At 37.1% G+C, this 24,402-nt stretch overlaps 1 protein-coding gene across 2 annotated transcripts in view; it reads right to left on the bottom strand.

Annotated features, from left to right (window-relative positions):
• pkd1b (polycystic kidney disease 1b) overlaps nt 1–24,402 on the bottom strand; it is an 87,770-nt gene that overhangs the window by 30,498 nt on the left and 32,870 nt on the right. For both annotated transcript variants that reach the window (XM_049464640.1, XM_049464639.1), the window contains exons 17-25: nt 22,553–22,687; nt 20,241–20,385; nt 15,571–16,182; nt 14,471–14,621; nt 12,581–12,833; nt 11,321–11,516; nt 8,945–9,112; nt 6,694–6,837; nt 2,518–2,728 (exon numbers count right to left, since the gene is read on the bottom strand). In XM_049464640.1, coding sequence (XP_049320597.1) covers nt 2,518–2,728; nt 6,694–6,837; nt 8,945–9,112; nt 11,321–11,516; nt 12,581–12,833; nt 14,471–14,621; nt 15,571–16,182; nt 20,241–20,385; nt 22,553–22,687 — 2,015 coding nt within the window. The remainder of the gene's footprint in view (nt 1–2,517; nt 2,729–6,693; nt 6,838–8,944; nt 9,113–11,320; nt 11,517–12,580; nt 12,834–14,470; nt 14,622–15,570; nt 16,183–20,240; nt 20,386–22,552; nt 22,688–24,402) is intronic.

Consider the following 24,402-nt stretch of genomic DNA (forward strand, 5'->3'; position numbering starts at 1 on the left):
TAAATAATACTTTTTCCTGATTATTTCATTTACACACCATTTTACTGACATACTATCTTTATCTTTGACAGTGTTGTGTAAACTAAGATTTTTCAAATTGATGTTTAATTTCATGATGTCTCTTAATATTAAACTCCTTAATTACGGCAACTTTTAGACTCTTTGGCCCGTTTTTCTGTGCTAGAAATGCGCACTCTCTCAGCTTTTAGACTCTTTGGCTCGTTTTTCTGCGCTAGAAATGCGCACCCTCTCCGCTTTTAGACTCTTTGGCCCGTTTTTCTGTGCTAGAAATGCGCACTCTCTCAGCTTTTAGACTCTTTGGCTCGTTTTTCTGCGCTAGAAATGCGCACTCTCTCCGCTTTTAGACTCTTTGGCCCGTTTTTCTGCGCTAGAAATGCGCACTCTCTCAGCTTTTAGACTCTTTGGCTCGTTTCTGACACCTAGCGTTCAAACTTTGAATCTCACATTATAAAAACCTGCTTAACAGCGGGCCAACTTTCATTCTATTTCTAAAATACCTCACGGGCCGCTCCAAAAAAGGAAACGGGCCGCAAATGGCCCGCGGGCCGTAGTTTGGACTCCCCTGCTTTAGGCACTCAAAAATAAAAATAAATAATATTTGTAATTATTTTCTCTACTTAAAAATCATTTCTATCATAATACTACACTCACTTTCCATATTTTCAGCTCATCTGATCAGGTATCATATCAATAGCATCAACCTATCAACACGTTACAGGGTTCTTGCACCATTTTAAATGTCAAATTTAATGCTTTTTAAGACCTTTTTTAGACCTCAATTAATATAAAAGCCAAAAAAAATAGAAAATAATTTATTGTATTGAAACTTAAAACGTAACGTTTTCCACTGGCTATCAATTTTCTTTATCAATGTTGTTCAATTCTGATGCAGAACATGTTAGCTTGTTAGCTAACGCACCGCTAATCTTAGCTAGCTCCCAGCTAACCCTAGTTTTCTCCCCGGTAACATAGCTAACTCGCCGCTAACAATAGTATGTTATATAGCTTGCTGCCAATGTTAACTCTGCTAACATTAGCTTTCTCACCATTAACATTAGCTAGCTCTCCGCTATTGTTAGCTAGCTCTATGCTAACCTTAGTTCTCTCCCCAGTAACGTTAGCTAGCTCACCACTGATGTTAACTCCACTAACCTTAGTTCTCTCCCGTTCACGTTAGCTAGCTCTCTGCTAACCTTAGTTCTCTCCCCAGTAGCTCGCTGCTAATTTTAGTATGTGCTTTACCACCGACATTAAACACACCTTCTAAAAGTGTCATACCTACAGCAAATACATTTTTTTTTTACATTTTCAGACTTTTTAAGGACCGGCGAGAACCCTGCCATAGCAACCAGCACAGATACCATAGCAACACCTTAGCAACCACTTAGCAACACCCTAGCAGCCACCTTGCAACCCTTTAGCAACCACGGTGCCTGGTGCTGTTTGGGTTAAAGTACTGGTACTAAATAAATGGGGTATTCCTAAATTTCCTTCGGGATAAATAAAGTATCTATCTATCTATCTATCTATCTATCTATCTATCTATCTATCTATCTATCTATCTATCTATCTATCTATCTATCTATCTATCTATCTATCTATCTATCTATCTATCTATCTATCTATCTATATGTTGATTACACTAATTAAGGCAAGCGGAAGACGTTTTTATTTTTTCTAGATCTTCAAACTTAAGAACGTGTCAAATTGACCCGGAACATAACAGGAGGGTTAAGTTGACTCTTTTTTTTATTTTTTCCAGAGCTGTAGATGGACAGAGAATTTAGAAACAAAAAGATTTTACAACAATAGCTTCAGTAAAAGCACACAGATTGAACACAGGCAGTCCCTGTGTTTAAACTGTGTATCTGTACGCAGATAATAAAGCTAATTCACATCAGTGAAGAGGTGCTGCACACCTGAAGCACACCCTCCACACACTCCACACACTCCACACACTCCTGCCTTATTAATCACATTACTGCGCCTGACTGAGAGCAGTAATCAGGGAAAGTGGAGTGCGGTGGAGTGTGGGCTCTTCACTCTGCACTGCAGTGTGAGGTACACTGCAAAAAACGAAATCTTAGCAAGTGAAATTATCTAGTTTCAAAGCAATAAATCTTATTTTTTGCTCTGATAAGAATTTTTAGTCTTACTTAAGCATTGAAAATGTAAGATTATTTTACTTATTTTAGGAATAATTATCTTATTGAGTCTTACTTCGAATTTTCAAACTTACAAAAAACACAAAAAGGCACCAATCAAGTTATTCTGATACTTGTGTAAAAAATTAAGCTAGAAAATAAAATATTTTTGCTTGATTTGAGTCTTACTTCACTCATTTTGAGGCTTTGTCATTGTTTATTTTAAGAATACTTTATAAGAAAATTTTGCTTACCCCATTAGCATTTTTTTTGCTTAATTTAAGCATTTATGTTTCAATTTACATACATTTTATCTAGTTTTTGCCAGTGTGTGTGTGTGTGTGTGGTATACCTGGTGCTCTTGGTGCTCACTGCTCCGTACCACACTGCCCCCGCAGCCAGGTACAGGTGCAGACTCAGAGCACAGGTAGTGAGTCTCTGTGCTCGGCTGAAGCTGCTGTGAGCTGGACGCTCCCACAGAGACATCCAGAGGTGATGATCTCTCAGTCCAAACAGCAGCTGCTCTCTCAGCATCCTGTTAAACTGCTGCAGCTCCTGCGGACCTGAGACATATATAGAAATATGATCGAAAGGGATTGAAACTCCTTAAATTTGTCTAGAAAATAAAGAAGTATTTCTCACAGAAAATTTTTCCAATCACATATTGTGTTATACACATTAATTTCCTTTGTGCTTATTGGAACAACACAAACACAACAGATAAGAAAAAGCCAAAATTGATATAATTTCATGCAAAATGTGCAAAAAAAATATATATAATAATAATTTAGTTGCACACCTTTTGGGAAAAAAAGAACTGGAATCAATCGCTTCCTATAACCCTCAACGAGCTTCTTATACCTTTCATTTTAGGAATTTTAGACTACTCACACATGTTAATTTCCTTTGTGTTTTTTGGGAACAACACAAAAAAACAACAGAGAAGAAAATGCAAAAGTTATTGGTACCCTCAAATTAATATTTTTGCTTCCTATAACCATCAACTGGAATTTTAGACTACTCTTCCTTCGCAAACTGCTCCAGATCTCTCATATAATTTAGCTCTAGACTTATTACTGGCCAATTCAGAACTCTCCAGCGCTTTGTTTCCATTCTTCTCTAAATGCTTTTTGAAACTGATGCACCCTGAGCCTGCAGGTCAGCCTGAATTTCTCTGCAACTTGATTGGGGCTGTTGTTCTACAAATGTTCCTTTGTGTTTTTTTGGAACAACATAAAAAAACAACAGAGAAGAAAATGCATTATGCAAAATTATTGGTACCCTCAAATTAATATCTGGATGCAACTGAAATCAATCACTTCTCATAACCATCAACTGGAATTCTGGAATACTTTTCTTTAGCAAACTGCTCCAGATCTCTCATATTTGAAAGAGTGTCCTTAAGATCTTTCCATTTGTGTTTAATATAATTTAGATCTAGACTTATTACTGGCCAATTCAGAACTCTCCAGTGCTTTGTTTCCATCCATATCTAAATGCTTTTTGAAACTGATGCACCCTGAGCCTGCAGGTCAGCCTGGATTTCTCTGCAACTTGATTGGGGCCGTTGTTATACATGTTAATTTCCTTTGTGTTTTTTTGGAACAACATAGAAACAACAGAGAAGAAAAAAGCCAGAATTGTCATTATTCCATGTAAACATGCAAAAAAAATACTCTGGTTGCAACTGAAATAGAAGAGTATGAGGAGAGTGGTGAGGACAGTGGAGAAAATCATTTCTCTTTCCTCCATTCAGGACCTCGCATTAATACGCTGCATATCCCGAGCGCACAACATCATCAGTGACCCCTCACATCCTCACTGTGGTCTGTTTTCCCTGCTGGCTTCTGGAAAAAGATACAGGAGTATGCTGTGCAGGACCACCAGGTTCTGTAACAGTTTTTTCCCCCAAGCTATTAGACTGTTGAACTCCTGACACTTTGGTCAATTTAAGAAAACTCTGAGCCATACGCCAAACTGAGTACTAGTTATTTACTTTTATATATATTTTTACATATTTCCAATTTCACAAGTCACTTTATTTATAGATATTTATGCTATTACATGTGTGTATTAAGAATGACGATAAAGAAAGTCTACATCTAAATCAGTTGCTTTTAATCTTCTTGATTATGGTGATATTTTTCCACAGTTTTTGGTTCTCAGGTCCTCAGATAGTTATTTGCTCCCTTTTCTGTTCTCCATGCTTAGTGTGGCACACACAGACACACAACGAAAAGCCTTAAGAATCAACTTCTCTCCTTTTTATCTGGTTTCAGGTGTGTTTTTTTTATTTCTCACACCTGTTACTCACCACAGGTGTGCTTAAAAGAGCATCACATGCTTGAAGTTAGTGTTTTCTTGATTATTCTGCAGTTAAAGAGCAACAAAAAAACTTCTTCTTTTACTTTGTCTGTATTAAGTCATCCTGGAATGTTTTCAGAAAATTAAGTATTTAATTAAGTATTATAACAAAAACAAAAATTGACATAATTTCATGCATAACTTCAAAAATGGGCTGGACAAAATTGTGTCTATATTTTTTCCGGCCCATTTGTGAAGTTTTGTGTGAAATTATGTCAGTTTTGACTTTTTTCTCTGCTTTTTTGCATTGTTCCAATACACACAAAGGAAATAAACATGCATATAACAAAACATGCTTAATTTAAATTATTTTCTGGGAGAAATATTACATTTTCTGAAAACATTCTGCCAGTGCCAACACTTTAAGTGCTAGTACTTTATTGGAAATGATTTTGCTGTTAACTTACTGTAATATTTACAGGAAACGTCTTATAGTGTATCTGTTGTGGTCTGTTGGTTTGTTCAATAAGTGTACAATAATTTTTTGCTTTGAAAAGTTATCCAGTTCCCCAATGGTGGAAAAAACTACCTTCCACTACCAGATCAGGAGAATCTCTCACTATCTTTAATAAACTCCTGAAGACTGAGCTCTTCAAAGAGCACTTACTCTCCTAACACCTCTAACTAACTACCTTCTACTACCAGATCAGGAGAATCTCTCACTATCTTTAATAAACTCCTGAAGACTGAGCTCTTCAAAGAGCACTTACTCTCCTAACACCTCTAACTAACTACCTTCTACTACCAGATCAGGAGAATCTCTCGCTATCTTTAATAAACTCCTGAAGACAGAGCTCTTCAAAGAGCACTTACTCTCCTAACACCTCTAACTAACTACCTTCTACTACCAGATCAGGAGAATCTCTCACTATCTTTAATAAACTCCTGAAGACAGAGCTCTTCAAAGAGCTCTTACTCTCCTAACACCTCTAACTAACTACCTTCTACTACCAGATCAGGAGAATCTCTCACTATCTTTAATAATAAACTCCTGAAGACAGAGCTCTTCAAAGAGCACCTACTCTCCTAACACCTCTAACTAACTACCTTCTACTACCAGATCAGGAGAATCTCTCACTATCTTTAATAAACTCCTGAAGACAGAGCTCTTCAAAGAGCACTTACTCTCCTAACACCTCTAACTAACTACCTTCCACTACCAGATCAGGAGAATCTCTCACTATCTTTAAGAGACTCCTGAAGACAGAGCTCTTCAAAGAGCACTTACTCTCCTAACACCTCTAACTAACTACCTTCTACTACCAGATCAGGAGAATCTCTCACTATCTTTAATAAACTCCTGAAGACAGAGCTCTTCAAAGAGCACTTACTCTCCTAACACCTCTAACACAATAACTACTTCTAACCTCATTTCCTTCTTCCCCTCCTTCACTTCTCTATCCTATTATTTCCCTTTGACCTCCTTTAAGCCCTATCTAAAAAAAAGTTTTATCTTTAACTTCTATTATTTTTGTACTTTACTATTAAGTAAGACAAATATAAATTTAGGCTATTTAATTAATTCAGTGGTGCAAAAGTGCCAAAAATTAATAAGACATAAAACATAAAAAGTCTGGTTTGGTATTCAGTCACATATTTAATTTTGATCAGTTTTGGCTGCAGTAAAAAAAAGGATTTATCATTAAAAACTCAAATATTATATAGATGTTTTACACACAAAGTGATCTATTTTCAGAACATTATAATATGACCAATTGGTACTTTTGGCAGTGTGGACAGTGTGCCAAGTCCTGCTGGAAAATGAAATCTGCATCTCCATAAAAGTTGTTATCAGCAGATGGAAGCTGTAAGATATGAAGTGCTGTAAGATTTTGTGGGAAAACAAAACTGCACTGACTTTAGACTTGATAATAAAACACAGTGGATCAACACCAGCAGATGACAGACATGTCTCTCCAAACCATCACTGATCATCAGTAAATTGAGGTCTAGTGCGAAGTTTCCACCAATCAGTGATGGTTTGGAGAGTCATGTCTGTCATCTGCTGGTGTTGATCCACTGTTTTTTATTATCAAGTCTAAAGTCAATGTAACAATGATATTCTAATTTTTGAGATGCACCTGTAGATGGTTAGAAGGTTTTAAAGGGACTCGTTAATATTTGTATGTAAATGAAGCATTAATAAGTATATAACTCTACTCACATGTAGCCAGCACCTCTTTCTGAACCATCCCACAGTTCTTCTCATTCTCTACAGACAGCCAGTCGTCCACCAGGAAGAAGAACATGTTATCCGTCTGCAGATCCCACACCACCACATGCTGCAGATACCAGGAGGGGTGAAGACCTGCGCATACAGAGGAACCATCAGTGTATCCTCACACACATACACATACACTACGCCTTAAAAACCTGTACACCATGCCTTAAAAACCTGTACACCACGCCTTAAAAACCTGTACACCACGCCTTAAACACCTGTACACTATGCCTTAAACACCTGTACACCATGCCTTAAACACCTGTACACCATGCCTTAAACACCTGTACATCACGTCTTAAACACCTGTACACCATGCCTTAAACACCTGTACACCATGCCTTAAACACCTGTACACCATGCCTTAAACACCTGTACACCACGTCTTAAACACCTGTACACCACGTCTTAAACACCTGTACACCACACCTTAAACACCTGTACACCACGCCTTAAACACCTGTACACCATGCCTTAAACACCTGTACACCACGCCTTAAACACCTGTACACCATGCCTTAAACACCTGTACATCACGCCTTAAACACCTGTCCACCACGTCTTAAACACCTGTACACCATGCCTTAAACACCTGTACACCACGTCTTAAACACCTGTACACCATGCCTTAAACACCTGTACACCACGCCTTAAACACCTGTACACCACGCCTTAAACACCTGTACACCACGTCTTAAACACCTGTACACCACACCTTAAACACCTGTACACCATGCTTTAAACACCTGTACACCATGTATTAAACACCTGTACATCACGCCTTAAACACCTGTACACCACGCCTTAAACACCTGTACACCACGTCTTAAACACCTGTACACCACGCCTTAAACACCTGTACACCACGCCTTAAACACCTGTACACCACACCTTAAACACCTGTACACCACGTCTTAAACACCTGTACACCACGCCTTAAACACCTGTACACCACGCCTTAAACACCTGTACACCACGTCTTAAACACCTGTACACCACGCCTTAAACACCTGTCCACCATGCTTTAAACACCTGTACACCATGCATTAAACACCTGTACATCACGCCTTAAACACCTGTACACCACACCTTAAACACCTATACATCACGCCTCAAACACCTGTCCACCATGCTTTAAACACCTGTACACCATGCATTAAACACCTGTACATCACGCCTTAAACACCTGTACACCACGCCTTAAACACCTATACATCTCGCCTTAAACACCTGTACACCACGCCTTAAACACCTGTACACCATGCTTTAAACACCTGTACATCACGCCTTAAACACCTGTACACCATGCCTTAAACACCTGTACACCACGCCTTAAACACCTGTACACCACGCCTTAAACACCTGTACACCATGCCTTAAACACCTGTACACCACGCCTTAAACACCTGTACACCACACCTAAAACACCTACACATCACGCCTCAAACACCTGTACCCCATGCCTTAAACACCTGTACACCACACCTAAAACACCTGTACACCACGCCTTAAACAACTGTACACCACGCCTTAAACTTCTGTACACCACGCCTTAAACACCTGTACACCACACCTAAAACACCTGTACACCACGCCTTAAACACCTGTACACCACGCCTTCAACACCTACACATCACGCCTCAAACACCTGTACACCACGCCTTAAACACCTGTCCACCATGCTTTAAACACCTGTACACCATGCATTAAACACCTGTACATCACGCCTTAAACACCTGTACACCACGCCTTAAACACCTATACATCACGCCTTAAACACCTGTACACCATGCCTTAAACACCTGTACACCTTGCTTTAAACACCTGTACACCACGCCTTAAACACCTGTACACCACGCCTTAAACACCTGTACACCACGCCTTAAACACCTGTACACCACGTCTTAAACACCTGTACACCACGCCTTAAACACCTGTACACCACGTCTTAAACACCTGTACACCACGCCTTAAACACCTGTACACCATGTCTTAAACACCTGTACACCACGCCTTAAACACCTGTACATCACTGCTTAAACACCTGTACACCACGCCTTAAACACCTATACACCACGCCTTAAACACCTGTACACCACGCCTTAAACACCTGTACACCACGCCTTAAACACCTGTACATCAATGCTTAAACACCTGTACATCACGCCTTTAACACCTGTACACCACGCCTCACCTGTGTTATCATGCCAGATGCATATTTTCCAGATTTCTCCCAGGTTGGCGTCCGTTTCCACCTGAAAGTCATCCAGGCCGTTCCTCTGGAAGGCTCCGTCTCTCTGCAGGTGACGTGATCCGCTTTTGTTTAAACCGAACAAACTGATGCCGACGTGAGCAGAAGTACCTGCAGGAGGATGTTAATTACAGTCATAGGAAAAAGTTTGGGCACAACTATTAATCTTAATCATTTTTAGTTCTAAATATTTGGGTGTTTGAAACTGCCATTTCAGTTTGATATATCTAATAACTGATGGACACAGTAATATTTCAGGATTGAAACGAGGTTTATTGTACTAACAGAAAATGTGCAATATGCATTAAACCAAAATTTGTCATTTTATTCATTTGAATACTCCTAACTCGTTTTTACTGACTTACTGAAGCACAAAATTGGTTTGGTAACCTCATTGAGCTTTGAAATTCATAGCCAGGTGTATTCAATCATGAGAAAAGGTATTTAAGGTGGCCAATTGCAAGCTGTTCTCCTATTTGAATCTCCTCTGAAGAGTGGCATCATGGCATCATCATCAAAACAACTCTCAAATGATCTAAAAACAAAGATTGTTCAACATAGTTGTTCAGGGGAAGGATATAAAAAGTTGTCTCAGAGATTTAACCTGTCAGTTTCCACTGTGAGGAACATAGTAAGGAAATGGAAGAGCACTTAATTAAGAGAATAAGTACATGCCATTTGTGTATTTGAGCCGCGCAAGGTGTACTTTTCCCGTCGTTACGATAGCAAAGACACTGATTTTAAAGGAAATCACTTAATACTTTCAATTTTTTTACTATTAAATGTTGAAGACTTCATCATATTTTTCAGCTTAATCACTTCATATTTTTACTTGCATAATAGGGTGGACAATTTTGGCGAAAAGTGGCATTTTTTTTTAAATAATTTTATTTTTAATGTTTCCCATTTTCTCCCCAATTTAGCACAGCCAATCACCCGACCCACTCATTAGGACTCCCCCTATCACTAGTGATACCCCAACACACCAGGAGGGTGAAGACCTCGCTTCTTTTCGACAGGGCCGCTGCTAAGGTTTTGGAGGCCCTAAGCATAACTGGTCAGGTAGCGTTGCTACTTTAGTTAGGACTAAGGTTGCCAGATAAGTTACGATTTTTCATCCTATTTGTTTATTTTATTTTAAGTTTTTAACTTACACAAATATTGCACTGGACAAGTTTTTGTATAGAATGGCCACATACACTTTAAAAATGGTTAAACATGCGCAAGATTTAGCGCCTCCATGCATTTTTTGATTATTTATTTGACTGGAAAATGTCACATCTGGCAACAACCAACAGAGCAAACCGAGCCGTGCCATTTCAGGCAATAGGGGTGGGGGCATTATATTATGCACAAAAATAATAACGTGCCGCTTTTAAGTAGTAGAGTAGGTGCCCCATGCAATGTTTAAAGACAAAAAAGATGAGCGTATCATAAATAATTCACATTGGGTTTTAAATTTAATAATGTCATAATTTCAACACATTTCATTCTCAGTCAATTTGGCTCCCTGCAACTGCAAAATGGTTGAGGCCTAACGCTGGCTGCGTTGTCTGCGTATGCAGAGCGGCGGCCCTGCTTTTCGAGCTGCTGCTGCTGCTGTAGCATTGCCGAACAGCATCACAGCGCTAACACTTGGAGGAAAGCGCAGCGACTCGGTTCTGATACATCAGCTCACAGATGCCCTGTGTTGCAGACATCACCCTAGCAGTGATGTGGGGAGAGAGCGCCATCTACACACCCAGACGGAGCAGGGCCAATTTTGCTCCCTCTGAGCGCCAGCAAGACGTACACCAACAATTTGGCTCTTTTAAACTCTGGTATGTCACCCATAATGTTGTGTTCATTGCAATATTTAGAGCAGAACTGTGCTCTTACCCTGCTAATTGAACCTTCACACTCTGCTCTTACTGCTGCAATGTGCAATTAATGAAGATTGAACACCAGGCTGCTCCAATTTAGCCATGAAACCTAAAATCCCACACTAAAATGATGACAGGTGTTTCAGTTTCATTGTCCAACCCCTGTATGTATAACTCTTTACTATAAATTAAATGACTAAGCAAACTCCTGATCACTGTTGTCTTTTTAATTGATGTGTTGTAACTGCTTATTAATGGTTTTAAGGCATTTACAACCTAATCAACAATACTTAATACTCATAACAATAATTTATAAAACATTTATAGGTTACATTTATATATATATATATTTATCTTATTTTAAAGTGGCACCAAAATAAGTGCAATAAAACGACAATTATCACAGCACAGAGGGTTATATAGCTGTTATAGTAAGACTGGTTCTTTATCCTCTCACCAGCTCCCCTCTGCCAGCCTGTTTTCACTAAGACGCGGTATTGATGGCGACCGGCTCGGCCGCACAGCGGGACGCAGCTCCGGCGCAGGCTCTCCAGATGGTCGAGTTTGTGGGCGATGAGTCCGACCAGCAGATGAACGAGGAGCAGAACTCCACACACGATCCCCACCATCACATTCCTCACCGGCCCATCCGACTGAAACAACACCATCCATTAGCTGAGCGGAGTGAGCATTACTCACTATAATCATCACACACGGCTCTAAACTGCTGTATGTTCAGCATGTTCCGCTTGATGTGGCAGTAATTCAGTGATTATTGCTGCTTTTAATTAATAATGCTGCACTTTCTTAATGTGAATAATTATATACAGCTCTGGAAAAAAAATTAAGAGAGCATCTGGAATATAATCAAGAGGAAGATGGATGATCACAATCCATCAAACCACCAAACTAAAACTGCTTGAATTTTTGCACCAGGAGTAAAGCAGCATAAAGTTATCCAAAAACAGTGTGTAAGACTGGTGGAGGAGAAGAACATGATGCTAAGATGCATAAAAAAAACTGTGATTAAAAACCAGGGTTATTCCACCAATATTGATTTCTGAGCATCTTTTTTTTCAGACATTTCTCATTTTCTGTAAATAAATGCTCTAAATGAGAATATTTTTATCTGGAATTTGTGAGAAATGTTGTCTGTAGTTTATAGAATAAAACAACAATGTTAATTTTACTCAAACATAAACCTATAAATAGCAAAATCAGAGAAACTGATTCAGAAACTGAAGTGATCTCTTCATTTTTTTCCAGAGCTGTAGAGTAATGTATTTTAAGCGTATTGTAAAAATAATACTCCAGTAGATACAGACACAACATTTCAGTACTTAATTAATGGAGTAAATTTTGTGCCAAAAGTTTTACACAAAAAAATAAAATCCACAATCAAAATGTTAAGAAGCGAAAGCAAAAATTGCATGTTGCAAATTCAAAAGAGAAAAAATATATAGCAAATATATATTTTTAAATATACTTGGTTACTTTATTATCCTTTGCAATCATTTGAAAATTATTTCAGTTTGGATTTTGCCAGTCTTTGCTTTTATTTTTGTGTTTCTGTGGATTTTTTTGGATTATTGCTCACGTTAGCGAGGTGTGCTAAATGTTCATGCGAAAAAAAATGATAGTTACCTAGTCAGGGAACTAGTGAGTTACCTAGTGATTTAATAGATGTATTAATAGTAAGGGAGAGGTTTTTACGCACTGGTGGCAGGAACAGGATGGCGTCGGGGTGAACGAACAGGCTGGCTCCGAACAGGGTGAGGTGGCGGGTAAGGCAGTGGGCAGTGTTGGGGCTGCTGCTACTGAGCACGCTCAGTCCGTCCGTACTCCAGTGCCTCTCCTCCATACTGAAGAACTGGCAGAGTGAGCTGAACACACACACCTCCACACACACCTCCAAACCACTCAACCTGCTGTCCAGCGTCACGTACAGGTCTTTAGAAGAGCCGTTCAAGCTGGGTTAGACACAGAAATGTAGAACAGATCAATTAAAATAAAGTAAAATACGATAAATAAAACAAAAATACATTTTTATTGCATGATTGTCCATTAGATTTGTGATGGTTGGGGTCTTTTGGTCTTTTGCTCCATTCTTCTTTACAGAATTGTTGTAATTTCACCATATTGGAGGGTTTTCCAGCATGAACCTTCTGTTTAAGATCATGCCACAGCATCTTATTAGGATTCAGGTCAAGACTTTAACTAGGCCACTCCAAAGTCTTCACTTTGTTTTTCTTTAGCCATTCAGAGTTGCATTTGCTGGTGTGTTTTGGGTCATTGTCCTGCTGCAGAACCCAAGTTTCATCTGACCTTGAGGTCACAAAAAGATGTAATTTATCACAGCAAGTCTTCCTAGTCCTGAAGCGGCGAAGGTATAATGCTCTTTTTCTGAAATGCGGTGATACTTTTATGCCAAATGTAACGGGATCCACACATTCCAAAAAGTTAAACTTTTGTCTCATCAGTTTAAAGAGTATTTTTCCAGAAGTCTTGGGGATCGTCAAGATGTGTTCAGGAAAAATTAAGACGATTCTTAATGTTCTTTTTGCTCAGAGGTGGTTTTTGTGTTGGCACTTGGAGTTGTTGCCCAGTCTGTTTCTTATGGTGGAGTTATGAACTGTAATCTTAACTGAGGCGAGTGAGATCTGCAGTTCTGAAAATGTTGTTCTGGGTTCTTTCGTGACCTCTTGGATGAGTCGTCATTGCGCTCTTAGGGTAATTTTGGTCGGCCGGCCACTCCTGGGAAGGTTCACCACTGTTCCACATTTTTGCCATTTGTAGACAATGGCTCTCACCTTTGGCTCTCACTAATGGCTATATAGCCTTACTTTCTCCTTTTCTTTAATTTGTTCCTGAATTTATTTAGATATTGGGACGATCTCTAGTTTTTGAGTATATTTTGATCTACTTCACTTTGTCAGGCAGGTTCTATTTAAGTGATTTATTGATTGAGAACAGGTGTGGCAGTAATCAGGCCTGGGTGTGGCTAGAGAAATTGAACTCAGGTGTGATAAATCATTGTTAAGTTATGTCTTACACATTTTTTTTCTCCCTTAATAATAAAATCCTTTATTTAAAAACTGCATTAAGTGTTTCTTGTATACGATATGAGGTGTTATCTAGTGACTAAAGCTGAACAGTCACCTGATAGCAAGACAACCATACAGTACTAGTTATTTTTCCTACATAGTAAATGAATAGTGAAGTGATCTATCAGATTATGAAGGAACACATTAGGAATCATGTAGTAACTTAAAATTACTGTTAAACAAACCAAAATACTCTGTGAAGAAGCATTTAGGTTCTCTTATCTGGGGAGCTGTTTGTTAACTTGCTGTTTTTGAGGCTGAACTTATCCTGTACAACAGAGGAAACTCTTGCTCTTCTATCCTTTCCTGGGGCGGTCCTGGTGAGTGCCAGTTTCATCGTTGTAATGTTTTTAATTTTCTTTGTGGCGACTGCACTTGAAGATACTTTCAAAGTTCTTGAAATTCTTCTTTTCTGATTGACTGACCCTCATTTTTTCTTAAAGTATTTTTTTCCTTTACTTAGTTGAGTATTATTTGCAGTGTATAGAAAGTGATGAACTTACAGTGGAGAGAGAAAAATGGTTTTCTCCATTGAAGGAACATCAGAAGAGAGAGAAATTTTCAGCTCTTGATCAAGGCTCTGCTGCGACGGTGGAAATCCCGGTCGGTCAGATATAGCGATATTCACTTCTCCACTGCTGGTTTGTTCATTTCCTGATAATACACACAGTTAGAATGAATCAGAAATCTGATTTTAGAACAATAACATGACATTTGGGAAAGTGGAATTTCATATCTAAGTAGATAATCAATATAACAAAATATTTCCTATTTTTTTCTCTTTTTTGTGTTTTAAATAATGCCCCAAAGTCCCAATAAAAGCATGAGTTAAATAAGACATTGATAATAATTATTGTCTTTTTTATTTATTATTTTATTAAAAGTAATGTTTTTTTAACATTGGTAAAAATTGTATTTCATCAATCTGATATGCATTTGTGTGGCAGTGCGAACAACAAAAAACACACTTAATATATTTTATTAAATTTGATACATGATGCTAACCTCGGCTAGCACTGCTGGAGCAGCATTAACATTACCCGCTAACCATGCTAAGTTTGCACGTTTACTGTGTTAACACAAGCTAAGTGGGACAGACCGCTAGCTAATATAGCCTTGGCTTATCATAACACTCAGGATTCCTCAGTGTAGTGTTGTCGGGTGGCATTAGCTGCTAACTGGGGCTAGCACTAGTGGCTCTTGGTTGTTGCTAATGCTGCTGCACCTAGCCTTAGTGAAAATCTGGAAATCTAAGCTTACTGTAAATAAATGGAAAGGCTTTACTCACACAAATAAACAGGTTTCAGGAGAGAAATCTGTGTAGATCAACATCTGAAGCTTGTTTAACTTGTTTAAAAAGAAAATGTTGTTTTTTAAGACTTAGTTCTTAGTTTTATTTACTTAACTTAGCTTAGCATAGGTGGAGAGAGCTGCTGAATTAGAAGGGAAACATGGCGACGTCCTGGTTCTTTACTAGTATCGAATAATAAGCATTATAGTGCAAACCTTTTTATTGTTTTGTATGATTTTTTCCTGCCTTTCAATCATATCCTTAGGGAAGATATTGTTGCTTAATTTTGGGAATATATTGAATTAAATCTACCTTGAATCAAGCTAAAGTTGAAGGCAATGAAGAGCCCAGCCTGGGGGTTAACCTCCACCGCCCTCACTGTGAAGTTGACGCTCCCCTCGGACGGCAGGGTGATGTTGGGCTTTGATTGGACGTCCGTATCCTGGTGTTGGTGCAGAGTGAGGCGGATGGCGGTGTCTGATGTGAGGTTAGTAATGGGGATGGTCAGGCCCTGCGGTGTGGAGAACTCCATGGCTGCGAGTGTGGTGGAGATCGGAGGATCTGCAGCTGAGATGAACGTGTTCCCCTCGGGCTCCAGAACCAGCAGAACCTGCAGAACCTCCTCTCCCAGTCTGCTGAGCTGGGAGCTGAGGGCTGGAGGGATGTGGAACTGGCAGGTACTGGAGGGCTCGGTGCACAGCAGCGGGTCTGAACCCGGGTCGACCCGTAAACCCACCGCACTGATCTGAGGAGCTCTGAGGGAAAGAGCTTCTTCTCCGGCCATCCGAGACCACATTAACGATCGCATGAGCTCACCCACCTGCTGCAGAGCTGATAGAGAGGTTTCTGAGGGGCTTTGGTGTTCGGAGTCATGGTTTGATCCATGAGAGTCCTTCAGATTTTGAGTGGCTCTTATGAAGCTACCTGAAGAAATATTGCAAAGAAAAATATTACCTAAAGAAAGATTGCAAAGAAAAATATTACCTATAGAAATATTGCAAAGAAAAATATTACCTATAGAAATATTGCAAAGAAAAATATTACCTAAAGAAAGATTGCAAAGAAAAATATTACCTATAGAAATATTGCAAAGAAAAATATTACCTATAGAAATATTGCAAAGAAAAATATTACCTAAAGAAAGATTGCAAAGAAAAATATTACTTAAAGAAATATTGCAAAGAAAAATATTACCTAAAGAAAGATTGCAAAGAAAAATATTACCTAAAGGAATATTGCAAAGATAAATATTACCTAAAGAAAGATCGCAAAGAAAAATATTACCTAAAGGAATATTGCAAAGAAAAATATTACCTAAAGAAATATTGCAAATAAAATTATTACCTAAAGAAAGATTGCAAAGAAAAATATTACCTACAGAAATATTGCAAAGAAAAATATTACCTACAGAAATATTGCAAAGAAAAATATTACCTAAAGAAATATTGCAAAGAAAAATATTACCTATATAAATATTGCAAAGAAAAATATTACCTACAGAAATATTGCAAAGAAAAATATTACCTAAAGAAATATTGCAAAGAAAAATATTACCTATATAAATATTGCAAAGAAAAATATTACCTAAAGAAATATTGCAAAGAAAAATATTACCTATATAAATATTGCAAAAAAAATATTACCTATAGAAATATTGCAAAGAAATATATTACCTAAAGAAAGATTGCAAAAAAAATATTACCTTTAGAAATATTGCAAAGAAAAATATTACCTAAAGAAATATTGCAACAAAAAAATATTACCTAAAGAAATATTGCAAAGAAAAATATTACCTAAAGAAAAATTGCAAAGAAAAATATTACCTACAGAAATATTGCAAAGAAAAATATTACCTATAGAAATATTGCAAATAAAAATATTACCTAAAGAAATATTGCAAAGTAAAATATTACCTATAGAAATATTGCAAATAAAAATATTACCTAAAGAAAGATTGCAAAGAAAAATATTACCTAAAGAAATATTGCAAAGAAAAATATTACCTAAAGAAATATTGCAAAGAAAAATATTACCTACAGAAATATTGCAAAGAAAAATATTACCTAAAGAAATATTGCAAAGAAAAATATTACCTACAGAAATATTGCAAAAAAAAATATCACCTATAGAAATATTGGAAAGAAAAATATTACCTAAAGAAATATTGCAACAAAAAAAATATTACCTAAAGAAATATTGCAAAAAAAAATATTACCTAAAGAAATATTGCAAAGAAAAATATTACCTAAAGAAATATTGCAAAAAAAATATTACCTAAAGAAATATTGCAAAGAAAAATATTACCTATAGAAATATTGCAAAGAAAAATATTACCTAAAGAAAGATTGCAAAGATTAGACAGATGTTGTCATTTCAGGATTTGGAGAGATTAATTCATGTTTTTGTGTCATCTCGCTTGGACTACTGCAATGCCTCATATACTGGCCTTAGTCAGTAAGGACTCAAAAGACTCCAAGTGGTCCAAAATGCAGCTGCCAGACTGTTAACAAGAACTAGAAAAAGAGAGCACAGAGAGACCTCTCTTCACTGGTTGCCAGTGAAAGTTAGGATCGATTTTAAGGTATTAGTTCTCATTTATAAGGCTCTACATGGTGATGCGCCAGAATACATCAGTGAACTGCTAGTTCCCCTTATAAGCAACAGGGGCCTCATGTACAAAAGGTGCGTACGCACAAAAACATTGCGTACGTCATATTTCACGCTCACGGTCAGATGTACTAAATTTGACTTGAATGTGAGAAAGTGTGTTCCCCCACGGCACTTTCATTCTGGGCGTACACCTTTTTTTTGTACGTATATATATATTTTTTGTCATTTTGCGACAAGTAGAGGCGATGCATTGAAATTACAACTATTAAGATATCCTTTATGCACACATTGTAGTAAGCAATTATTGGGTAAAATAAAGTAAATTAATCAGACAATTTTATTGGCTTACTGAAATAATCGTTCAACGTGTTTCCACTTAGCCTAGATTATATAAACATGCATAAAAGTTTTTTGCTGGAGTTGTTGGAGATGGCATCGTTGGCATTATTGGAAAATATTGTTAATGACCAAATTAACTGAGAGCGCATTTTCCGAGACCATTATGTATTTTTGTCCCATGATGATGACTGACTTATAAACCGTTTTAGGTTTCCAAGAGCATAAGAGGATAAGAAAACAAGCTGAGTGCGTGACGGGCGGCTTCTAAAGCATTTAAATGAAATAATTTATGATCCATCTTAGAACAATACAATTTAAAACAAGGGTAATTATTAGTTATTACGCTACGCGTATAATATTAATCATTATTATTATTAATGTAACTTTATACTCTGCGTAATTGAGGGAGGAGTCATGGCAGGTGTGATGCTTTCGTGCATTTGCGCTTGATTTCAAGTTGATTGTGATGTACTAAGAGAGAGTATGTGGAATTCTGCCTAAGCACGGTTTGATAATATATATAAATTTTACATTACATAAAAAAAAGAAAATAGAAGAAAATCTCTTTTTTCTTAAAACGTAAAGTTAACATTGTTGTTTTATTCTATAAACTACTATAAACGGCAACATTTCTCCCAAATTCCACATAAATATAATGTCATTTAGAGCATTTATTTGCAGAAAATGAGAAATGGCTGAAAAAACAAAAAGATGCAGAACTTTCAGAACTTAAATAATGCAAAAATAAAACAAGTTCATATTCATAAAGTTTTAAGTTTAAGTTCAGGAATCAATATTTGGTGGAATAACCCTGGATTGTTTTTAATCACAGTTTTTTCATGCATCTTGGCATCATGTTCTCCTCCACCAGTCTTACACACTGCTTTTGGATAACTTTATGCTGCTTTACTCCTGGTGCAAAAGTTCAAGCAGTTCAGTTTGGTGGTTTGATGGCTTGTGATCATCCATCTTCCTCTTGATTATATTCCAGAGATTTTTTAATTTGGAAAAATCAAAGAAACTCATCATTTCTAAGTGGTCTGAATTCACTTAGTCAAAAAGAATTGCTATTATCACTTTACAACATTGTAAAAAACATTGTTAAATATTTAATTAATGTTTTAGCTAATTAATAATTAACACTAGTTAAGACCAGAAATGGGGACTTGAGTTTAAGTCGCCCACACAAGGGCACACACAGAGGGCCCTCTCCTACACCCAGTGCAAGGTGCTTCGCAATGCTCATTGCTATCTTATACCCCGCTAAAATTTTATTTTCACATCTTCCACCTGCATTGTTTAAATAGCAACGATGCTTATAAATACATACACCTACACCAATAGGCCTAGGTATAAGGAAATAGGATTCTTAAAGGAAATGGCAAGTGACATGCTGATTGATTCATGCCTTTTGCGTACTTTTCCCGCTGTTATGATAGCAAAGACACACTGTCATGCCATATATCAAACTGCAATGTGCACGGTTGACAACTTGCCTTATAGATCACTAAAATAGGGCCCAAAAACTAAATTTTTCGGACACTTTCTATTTTTGGCGTATTTACAAAGAGGAAATTTTAAAACATCCTTTTTGTCATGGTAACCATGGTAACCACTTTACGTGAGTGTGCGCCTCTCACCCTAGTTCACTGCTGAACCATCTGCAATTATGTGTTTTGCATAAGAACTTCAAACAAGTTGTTTTTTGTTCACTGGCCAAATAGCTCACTTAGTCAGTGTTGATAGATTACAGTTTCCTTTAAATTAAAGCTTTCATTGTGTTTTTTTTTCTTGTAATAAAGTGATTAGATAACAAACAACCAATCATGCTGAAAAGACGGACAAATAATTAATTTAGACTATTTTATTTGTTCAACAGTGACAAAAGTGGCAAAATGAAAGAAAAGATGCAACAAAAAAAGCCTTTAACGTTCAGTTTTAGCCAAAGTAATTTATATTGGTGCATCTCTAAAACCATTAAAACATTTGGAAGTTCTAGTTGTTCTAAGTATTTTAACACATACTGTACTTACTTAGAATATTCAGGATATTCCTTCCGGTGTCTATAGGAGTGGCATCTCCTTGTCTGGTTTGTTCTTTTATCACTTTTATCATCTTTTTCACAGTTTCCACCACTCCGCTGTGGCAGTCTCCACACTGCAGCTCAGAAGGAACAGCCTACAATAAAAAAAGAGAGAGAAACACAAGTGTTTTCATGATTTAAAGGTCTAAAAAGTATGAAGTGAACACTACACTGGCGGTTAACCGCCACAGGTTACGTGCCTTAAGCACAAATGCTTTGTAGTGTTTCCCCATCCTTTAAATTTCTTGAGTTTGACCTCCTATTACTCCAAATTGTTGCAGGATTATCACTTGATACTTATGAAATTAATAGTATAGAAAGGCTTCTTCAAGAATTTAATAGTGTGATTTGACAATAGTTTGAGTTTCTGGTTTTATAAGACTTAAAAATCTGGTTTATGCAAAACCGAATAGCCATTTTTCCTAAGTTTGGCCTCCCATTAATCCAAAATGCTACAGTAAAATAACTTGATACGTATAAAATTAAAAGTAAAGAAAGGCTTCTTTAAGAATTTAATGGTGTCAGTTGATAAAAGTTTGATTTTCTGGTTTTATAAGATTTCAAAATCTGGTTTATGGAAAAACCAAATAGACGTTTTTCCTAAGTTTGAGCTGCCATTTCTCTAAAATTCTGCAGTAAAATCACTTGATACTTATAAGATGAATGGTAAAGAAAGGCTTCTTTAAGAATTGAATGGTGTCAGTTTATAAAAGTTTGATTTTCTGGTTTTATAAGACTTCACAAAATCTGGTTTATGCAAAACCGAATAGACATTTTTCCTAAGTTTGACTTCCCATTTCTCCGAAATGCTACAGTAAAATAACTTGATACGTATATCATTAATAGTATAGAAAGACTTCTTTAAGAATTTAATGGTGTCAGTTGATAAAAGATTGATTTTCTGGTTTTATAAGATTTCAAAATCTGGTTTATGGAAAAACCGAATAGCCATTTTTCCTAAGTTTGACCTTCCATTAATCCAAAATGCTACAGTAAAATAACTTGATACGTATATCATTAATAGTAAAGAAAGGCTGCTTTAAGAATGAAATGTTATAATTTGATAACATGTTGATTTGCTGGTTTTATAGGACTCCAAAATCTGGTTTATGCAAAACCGAGTAGACATTTTCTTAAGTTTGACCTCCCATTTCTCCAAAATGCTACAGTAAAATCACTTGATACTTATACAATTAATAGTTCAGAAAAGCTTCTTTAAGAATTGAATTGTATCAGTTGATAAAAGTTTGATGTTCTGGTTTTATAAGACTTCAAAATCTGGTTTATGCAAAACCGAATAGACATTTTTCCTAAGTTTGTCCTCCCATTACTCACTACAAAATTTATACTTTGAATAGAGAAGAATGAGCTATCTAGAGGTCTACATAAGGTCTGTATACAACCAAATACACAATTTTCCTACATTTGCCATCCTGTTAATTCAAATTCTTATAGTATTATTACTTGAGCAGTGAGTATAACATGAGTAGTGAATACAATTGAAAGTGTTCTTAGTAAAAATAATAGATATAACCTGAAAACAGGTGTATTGTATTTTTAGCAAGAGAAAGGTCTACATTTCCAGAATGTTTCACTGTTCTACAGATGTGTAGTTGTTGTGTTTTTGGTCTATATGTGTTGATTACAGCTGGTTAAATGATGTTTATTGAGCTGAGTTGTAAAAATCATGTCCAGTCACTGCAGTAGAAGCGAGCGCAGCTTTCCCCCCAGCTCCGCTAAGCATGCGGCTACTGTAATTCACGGTTTAGATGCGCACACTACAAGTTTTACGCAAATTCATCTTTTTCTCCAGCAAATATGTTGCTTTTGTATTGCTTAAATTGAATATGTCGTTATTATGATTAGTTTTATTATGATGATTTTTCACTAGCCTGATTTTTTGGTGCATAATCACAATGGGATAAACTGTATTTGATGGTACAAAACAACATAAAACACTTATTTTCTTGCCTTCGCCCTTGACGTAAAGATTCTGAATCTTCTGCTATATAAATGTACTTTATCTATTTTTAATATATTCATTTATTTAATGCACATCACTGCGGGCGGCTCGTACGCAGCCGTGCCCTTTTACCCTCTCTGCCACACGGGATGATTGTTAAGTGCAGGCTGTACCGCGGTCTGCTGACCCTTTGGTGTTAAGCTTTAACTGATGTTGAATCCGGCAGAGCGGAGGCCGTTTTCTAAAGCCTCGGGGAGACGATGTCTTTTTCACTGAGCGTCATTAAAGCAGAGACGTACAGTGGAGAGAGCCAGAGCGCCGCTGATCCGTGCAGCGTCCTGGAGCGAGGACACCGAGAGGGACGCCAGGGCCTGGGTCACATTGCCTCGTATCTGCACTCTGTCCTCAAACTCCCCGACGCTAACCGCCTCCAACTGAGGAAGAGCAGAGGGACGGGTCAGTGTGCAGATAAAATTAATAAAGAATTTACTGTAAAATACATAAATCATATCATACCAACGTGAACACATCGTGAACAACTCAGTTATTGCCTTAATTTGTAGATAATTCAATTTATTTCAAGAAATAAAATGATATAAAAGAAAAAAAAGTCCAAAAGAAAAAGACAACAGCACTCAACATGTCCTAATGAATGCATTTAGCAACAATCCTATATAGCAATGCCATTGCAACAACTCAAACACTGTAACAACCACCATTTAGCATCATCATAGTAACCAACTAGGATACCACAGCTGCAACTTAGCAACATCTTAGCAACAGCCGAGTAATTGAATATTACCTTTGATACCATAACGATCACATAGCAAAACCTTAGCATCAACCTGGGATACCACAGCAACCATTCAGAAAAACTATAGCAACCACCAAACAACCACTTAGTAACATCGTAGTAACCACCAGGTATACCACTGCAACTACTTAGTAGCATCTTAGCAACTGCCAAGTAATAGAATAAAATCCACCTTTGATAACATATAACTATCACATAGCATAGCCTTATCAACCACCAAAACTACAGCAACCACCAAGCAACCAATTAGCAACATCTTAGCAACTGCCAAGGAATAGAACAACACCCAGATTTGATATCATAATGATCACATAGCAATACCTTAGCAACCACTAAAACTATAGCAACCACTTAGCAACATTACAGTAGCCACCTGGAATACCACAGCAACCACTCAGAAAAACTGTAACAACAACCGAGCAACTACTTAGCAACATCTTACCAACTGCCAAGCAATAGAGTAACATCCACCTATGGTACCATAACGATCACATAGCATAGTCTTATGAACCACTAATACTATAGCAACCACTTGGCAAAATCACAACAACCACTCAGAAAAACTGTAGCAACCACCAAGCAAATACTTGCAACATCTTACCAACTGCCAAGAAATAGAATAACATCCACCTATGATATCATAATGATCACATAGCAATACCTTATCAACCACCAAAACTATAGCAACCACCAGGCAACCACTTAGCATCATCATAGCACCCACCTTGGATACCACAACAGGTCATTTTTGCCCTTTCTATGTATGGTTTATAACTGATTATAATTGACTTTTGAGGCATTTACAACCTAATTAGTAACCATAAATAAACTAATTGTAAACCATTTATAAACCCTTTATAAAGGTAGTCTTATTTTAAAGTGGTACCGTAATATCTTACTAACTGCCAAGTAATAATATAACATCCACTTATAATACTATAATGATCACATAGCAATACCTTATTAACCACTAAAACTATAGCAACCACTTAGCAACATCACAGTAGCCACCTGGAATACCAGAGCAACCACTCAGAAAAACTGTAACAACCACCAAGCAACTACTTAGCAACATCTTAGCAACTGCCAATAATAGAATAACACCCTACTTTGATCCCATAATGGTCACATAGCAATACCTTAGCAACCCCCTGGGATTCCACAGCAACCACTCAGAAAAACTATAGCAACCACCAAGCAACCACTTAGCAACATTTTACCAAATGCCAAGAAAAAGAATAACATCCACCTGTGATACCATAACGATCACCTAGCAATGCCTTATCAACCACCAAAACTATGGCAACCACCAAGCAACCACTTATCAACATTATA

This window comes from Astyanax mexicanus, chromosome 15, assembly GCF_023375975.1.
Source record: "Astyanax mexicanus isolate ESR-SI-001 chromosome 15, AstMex3_surface, whole genome shotgun sequence".
NCBI classification, from domain to species: Eukaryota; Metazoa; Chordata; class Actinopteri; order Characiformes; family Acestrorhamphidae; genus Astyanax; species Astyanax mexicanus.